The 6,540-nt window shown below is 47.5% G+C and overlaps 1 protein-coding gene across 1 annotated transcript; it reads left to right on the top strand.

Moving 5' to 3' along the window:
- Positions 1–2,458: 2,458 nt before the first annotated feature.
- Positions 2,459–5,847, top strand: LOC136535923 (trifunctional UDP-glucose 4,6-dehydratase/UDP-4-keto-6-deoxy-D-glucose 3,5-epimerase/UDP-4-keto-L-rhamnose-reductase RHM1-like). Its single transcript, XM_066528367.1, has 3 exons — positions 2,459–2,833; positions 3,472–5,060; positions 5,150–5,847. Exons 2-3 carry the CDS (start codon positions 3,504–3,506, stop codon positions 5,600–5,602), a joined length of 2,010 nt encoding a protein of 669 aa, XP_066384464.1. The 5' UTR covers positions 2,459–2,833; positions 3,472–3,503; the 3' UTR covers positions 5,603–5,847.
- Positions 5,848–6,540: the final 693 nt, after the last annotated feature.

Raw genomic sequence — 6,540 nt, 5'->3', positions numbered from 1 at the left:
GATAACCGTATTCCGATACGAGTTTCACCCCTCTTAATAGTACGGCTATCAAACCTAAATGTGATCACACTCTCTAAGTGTCTTGATCACCAAAACAAAATAGCTCCTATGGTTTATACCTTTGCCTTGAGCTTTTTGTTTTTCTCTTTCTTCTCTTCAAGTTTAAGCCCTTGATCATCTCCATGCTATCACCATTGTCATGTTATGATCTTCATTTGCTTCTCTACTTGAAGTGTGCTACCTATCTCATGATCACTTGATGAACTAGGTTAGCACTTAGGGTTTCATCAATTCACCAAAACCAAACTAGAGCTTTCAGCACACGCAGGCACGGCACAACCAGGATCAAAGCAACTCTGGCGAGAGGCGAGACAGCGGCAAAAGTGCTCCAATGAGGCCTCCAAGAAGGGGATGACATCCACAGATGCCAACAACGTTGAACAAAGAGCACGAGAGGAATTTTTGTCCCAGAACCACCATGACAAAGAGAGACTTCAACGACGCCTTCAAGAAGGTAGATGGCACAGACTGTACCATCGTTGTAGGCCCGAAGAAAGATGTCGGGCAGAGTTTTCACCCAAGAAACTTGTTCATCGGACCGCCGACCTGGTACATACGGCCACAACTCGCAGACAATCCGGAAGCCAAATCTGGATGCAACAGGGGTAGGCCGGCCACGGCCCAGCTAGCTAGGCCATAGCCAAGCCGCCGCCTCCATGCCAGCTCGGAACCGGCCCTTGCCGCCAACTTGGTCCCCATCCCGGCCGAGGGCCGGCCCCGCCGCCCCGGCCCTGGCCACATGGGCATGTAGATCTAGCCGCCCTAGGCCGTTGGCCGGCCAGAGGAGGCTAAGTGACACTTTTGTTGGCTAGGGGAGCTGATGGTGGCAGTCATCGGTGGAGGTCGGGCCCCAGGCCGAGGGCCGGCTACATTTGGCCAATGGGCACCGCGCCCCTAGCCCCCGCCGCCAATCGCTCGCCAGGAGAGGCACCCGTCGGGCTCCGACGTCGAGGTAGCAGATCCAGCTTCAGGGTGCCCAGACCCGCTCGACCGGACGCCCAAGACGCTAGACAAGAAGTGGAGGAACAATGGAGAAGGAGAGAGAGAGAGAGAGGTGTGAAGGAGGAGGCTGCAGACGCACACCCTTTTTTGGGGCTCCCCCCGGACCGCCGCCGCCGCATGCCGGATGACGGCGATGGCGGCTGGGGGAGGCTAGGAGGGAGGTGCTCCTAGGACGCCTAGCTGGTTCCTCGGCAAGAGCCCCAAAACAAAAGAGAAGAAACAGTAAGAGGTGAACATCATTAGAAGAGCTTCTATGCTATTTGTAGTCAATGTTCTTGGTGTGGGGTCATCTAGATTTTTGAACAAGATTTATAGCATAGAAACTTTTTTGAGAGGAAAAAGAACATGGAATAGGATAACAAGGACAAATAGCTACTGGGCTATTCGGTTGTGGCTGCAACCGCTGCTGCTATACTACCGATGTGGCCTTTTCTAATCTCAGAATTTACTGTAGCAGTAGCGGCTGCAGCCGCAGCCGGGACAGTCCCTACATCAACGTAGAATAAGCAAAAAAAAAAAAAAAATAGGACAACCAGATAAGAAATAACAATTTTCAAAAATAAGATATATAAATAATACTTAAGAATTTAGCAAGGAGGAAAGAAAAGTTGAAGACAAGCAATTTTTGAACTTGGAAGAAAGTGTCGTTGAAATTTGACTTATGCTAATGCTTATGCTGATTTGTTGTGAGAGAAAAATACTGTTCGTTCGTTGAAAAATACTATTGAAGTAGTTCAAATGAACATGGCATAAACTTTAAAAATATATTTTAGATTTTTTATATTAATTTTTGTTCACCATGGATCCATACTCCATGCTGTGTCGTTGATAATATTTTGCTTATATGGCACATGGCAGATATTTTTATATTTAACTATGACTATGTTCGTTTTACTGGCTGAAAATACTGTTCACTAATTTATTATAAAAAAAATATTATTTATTTGTTGAAATAGTATGGCTCGTAACTCGAGCGAACTTAGCCTATTTCTCTTTTCTTCTCTCTATCCTTGCTTGTCCTCTGTTCTTCTCCACAGGTGCACAGCACAGCGGCGGCGGCATAGGCACATGCAGACGGTTTTATCTTGGCGTTAGAGAGTGAATATCCGTAGAGCAGCAGATTTAAAAAAAAAAGTCTATTCGCTGATTAATTTCTGGACTGATAAATTCTGTTAATACTAATTTATTATAAGAAGAAAATACTATTAATTGATCGGTAAGTCCCGACTCAAATCATCGAACCAACGGACTGAAAGTATAAAAGGAAACAAAAGAAAAAAGGGAAATTTTCTCTAGAAGTGGCGCCGCTGATATCCGCATCCCCATCCCCATCCCCATCCCCATCCCCAATTCCCCATCCCGCCATCCGCGTGGCGCGAGAGGCGATAGAGACGCCTCCCACCTACCGCCGTCACGTCCCGCCCGTGGTCCGCCCGTCAGAAGCTGAGGCTGAGCTGGGCAGCCGGGCACCGACTCCGCGTCTCCGCCAGCAAGAGTAGAAAGCACGCGGCGAAGCGGCCAGGAGTCAGGAACAGGGTTGGGCGCCCCGTGTCTATAGTCGCCAGCACGGCCACGGCCACGGCCCCTCCCTCTCGATCTCCTCCCCGTCGCGGCAGGCATCGTGATCGTCGGCCCGTGGTTCCCGCCCTCGCTCCACCCTCCGACACCGCCCGCACGGGGCGCGCGTGCCCGCCCGCGGACGTCCTTCGCCTCCGCGACAGGCTTGGTCTGCCTCCACTGCGGCCTTCCTGGATCTCGGCCACCGCTCCTCGTGAGTCCCTGCTCTTGAATCTGGTCCCTTCGCCGATTCTCGAATTATTATCTCGCGCAGTGGCGGTGACTGGCGAGCGCGGTAGATCTGTTCCTCGTGGCTCGCCGCGTGTGGGTGGGCAGAGTGCTCCGACAGACCGGCACTTCCTGCTTCCTCGTTTGCTTCAGTCGGCGGCAATGTGATCCATTCCTAGGCTCGTAGCGAAAGGGTGGCCGATGGAATTGGTTGCCTCGCGCGTTGCAGAGTTGGTTCTCGAGGTGACTAGGTTTGAGGATAGTATCGTGAGGGTGGTCTGTTTTTTTGCTCTGCCTAACCGAGCTAATTATGCTTACTTGTAGCATTAATGGTCGTTACTGGTATTGTTAATTGTGTAGCATGCAAAACTCTTAGTCTTAGGCAAGAGCGTGATACCCCACGTATTTGAAATGAACATAGAGTTTGTCTGTTCTGGGGGTCATTGTTAGTTTCAGATTAGATCCGAATAGTACATTTTATTACTATTACTTAATTGTGTCCATGTTTAAAACAATTCGCCTGTGATGGCAACCAAATCTCTTCTTTTTATCTGTAATTTCTGTACTTTACCAGATGAGCAATCCTTGTGAGAGTAGAACTGATCTCATTGTGTTTGTCAACAGATTATAATAGGTCAGAGAACTATCAGACAAGTATGGCGACTTATGAGCCCAAGAACATTCTCATCACCGGTGCTGCTGGTTTTATTGCATCGCATGTCGCCAACCGCCTGGTGAGGAACTACTTGCACTACAAGATTGTTGTCCTCGACAAGCTTGACTACTGCTCCAGCCTAAAGAACCTCAACCCCTCGCGGGCTTCACCAAATTTGAAGTTTGTCAAGGGTGACATTGCAAGTGCTGATCTGGTGAACCACCTTCTGGTCACAGAGTCAATTGACACCATCATGCACTTTGCTGCTCAGACTCATGTTGATAATTCTTTTGGCAATTCATTTGAGTTCACAAAAAACAATATATATGGTACACACGTCCTTCTTGAGGCTTGCAAGGTTACTGGTCAGATCAGGAGGTTTATTCATGTCAGTACCGACGAGGTCTATGGAGAAACTGATGAAGATGCTGTGGTTGGTAACCATGAGGCCTCACAGTTGCTTCCAACAAATCCATATTCAGCTACAAAAGCTGGGGCTGAAATGCTTGTGATGGCATACGGAAGGTCTTATGGTCTTCCTGTGATTACCACTCGGGGCAACAATGTGTATGGGCCAAATCAGTTCCCTGAGAAACTCATCCCCAAATTCATTCTTTTGGCCATGAGAGGTCTGCCTCTTCCAATTCATGGAGATGGTTCCAATGTCAGGAGCTACTTGTACTGTGAGGATGTGGCTGAAGCTTTTGAGGTTGTTCTTCACAAAGGGGAGGTTGGACATGTGTATAATATTGGTACTGTGAAGGAGAGGAGGGTGATTGATGTGGCCAAAGACATTTGCAGGCTCTTTGGCTTGGATACTGAGAAAGTAATAAGGTTTGTTGAGAACAGACCCTTCAATGACCAGAGGTACTTCCTGGATGATCAGAAGCTGAAGAGACTGGGATGGGCAGAGTGCACACCATGGGAAGAGGGCTTGAAGAAGACAATTGAGTGGTACACCACCAATCCTGATTACTGGGGAGATGTTACTGGTGCTTTGCTCCCTCACCCAAGGATGTTGATGACTCCTGGAGTTGAAAGGCATAACTGGACTGAGGAAATCAAATCTCTGACTTCTTCACCAGCTGAAGCTAGCACAACAGCTCCTGCAACTAGTACCAAAAGGACCACTGAAAAGCCTTTGTACAAGTTCTTAATCTATGGCAGGACTGGATGGATTGGTGGCCTCCTTGGGAAGATTTGTGACAAGCAAGGGATTCCATATGAGTATGGGAAAGGACGCTTGGAGGAGCGCTCTCAGCTGTTGGATGACATTAGAAATGTGAAGCCAACTCATGTCTTCAATGCTGCCGGAGTCACTGGGAGACCGAATGTTGACTGGTGCGAGACCCATAAACAGCACACCATCCGCACCAATGTTGTAGGCACATTGAATCTTGCCGATGTCTGTCGTGAGCAGGGTTTGCTCATGATTAATTATGCCACAGGCTGTATATTTGAGTATGATGCTAAGCACCCTGAAGGATCTGGTATTGGCTTTAAAGAGGAAGACACGCCTAATTTTACGGGTTCCTTTTATTCTAAAACGAAAGCAATGGTACGTTCAGCTTGGTTGTTCCTTTTTATCAATGATTTTACTTCTTCATAATGCCTGAAACTAGTTTGTGTGATATTGACATGGTGCAGGTGGAAGAGCTGTTGAAGGAGTATGATAATGTCTGTACTCTTAGGGTCAGGATGCCTATATCATCAGATCTAAGCAACCCTCGTAACTTCATCACAAAGATAGCTCGATACGACAAGGTGGTGGACATTCCCAACAGCATGACAATTTTGGATGAGCTTCTGCCTATCTCCATTGAGATGGCAAAACGGGACTGCAGGGGCATATGGAACTTCACCAACCCTGGCGTTGTCAGCCACAATGAGATTCTAGAGATGTACAAGAAATACATCAGTGCTGATTTCAAGTGGACCAACTTCACACTCGAAGAGCAGGCCAAGGTCATAGTCGCACCTAGAAGCAACAACGAGATGGACGCATCGAAACTGAAGGCTGAGTTTCCTCAGCTGCTGTCCATCAAGGATTCTTTGATCAAGTATGTCTTTGAGCCTAACAGGAAGGTTCCAGCTAGTTGAGGATTTAGGATACAATGGACATTGAGGTATTTGTTATTATTAGACACTAAATTAGCTATATAATTTTGGTTGTGGTATGTAGTTGTGGTCGATACTTCTGGAACATTGACAGGCATACCTCTTGTTTGTCAATTTTGTTATGCATCGAATTTTAACAGAACACGTAGATCCTTAATGTTCGATATAGTGGATGATATGCTGAGATGTGGTTACCGATGAACACGATAAAGTCATTCTGTTGTGCATTCAATTTCTTTGTTGCACTGTGCTTTCTTTTCTTTCCTTTTTTTCTTCAGAAGTTTGTTTATGGTGTCTGTAAGCCAAAATCAAATCATCTTCGTTTCGATCTGTTCTTTGTTACCGATCAATCCGCCCTCCGGAATTTATGCAGCAGCGTTGCTGGATTGTTCTTGATATTGTATATCCAGAACCCGTGGAGCTAGCCAGCGCCCAGCGTAGCCGCATGTTCAACTAGCCCTGCTAATGGGTAGAAATCCGTGCCAAACCCACACCACTCCTTTATACTAGCACGATTATTTTTTCAAGAACGTGCCTTGCACGATTAGAAACACTCCATTTGATTACCAGCACGGTTAAGAAACACTCACGATTAAGAAACCAAACCAAGCCACCTATTTCAGAGTTCTGGATTGGAGGGGTTTGAGGAAGATTTGACTTGTAGGGGATTTAATCCTCCTCAATCCCTCCCAGCCCCCTTTGGTTTGGAGGCAAACCGAACAAAGCGTTTCCACCCAAACCGATCAATATTTTGGTTTCAACTCATGGTTTATAGATATTTCCATTCAACGGTTCACTATGATGCCACCGTAGGCAGGCGCCGTAGAGGCTGCACATTCCCATCCACCCGCTGCAGCTCCGGCCGGCCGCACTCGGCGACCAAGGAGGTCTGCAGCGTGGCGGCGACCAGCGACGGCCCT

Source organism: Miscanthus floridulus, chromosome 2 (assembly GCF_019320115.1).
Source record: "Miscanthus floridulus cultivar M001 chromosome 2, ASM1932011v1, whole genome shotgun sequence".
NCBI classification, from domain to species: domain Eukaryota; kingdom Viridiplantae; phylum Streptophyta; class Magnoliopsida; order Poales; family Poaceae; genus Miscanthus; species Miscanthus floridulus.
The sequence above is the reverse complement of the archived record's forward strand: the minus strand, read 5'-3'. Positions and strand labels throughout refer to the sequence as shown.

What these genes read in the sequence shown, in the direction of transcription:
- LOC136535923 (XM_066528367.1), top strand. Translation starts at nt 3,504, where the DNA reads ATGGCGACTTATGAGCCCAAGAACATTCTCATCACCGGTGCTGCTGGT. An exon ending in ATTCTAAAACGAAAGCAATG is followed by an intron (nt 5,061 to 5,149) that starts GTACGTTCAGCT and finishes GACATGGTGCAG; the next exon opens with GTGGAAGAGCTGTTGAAGGA.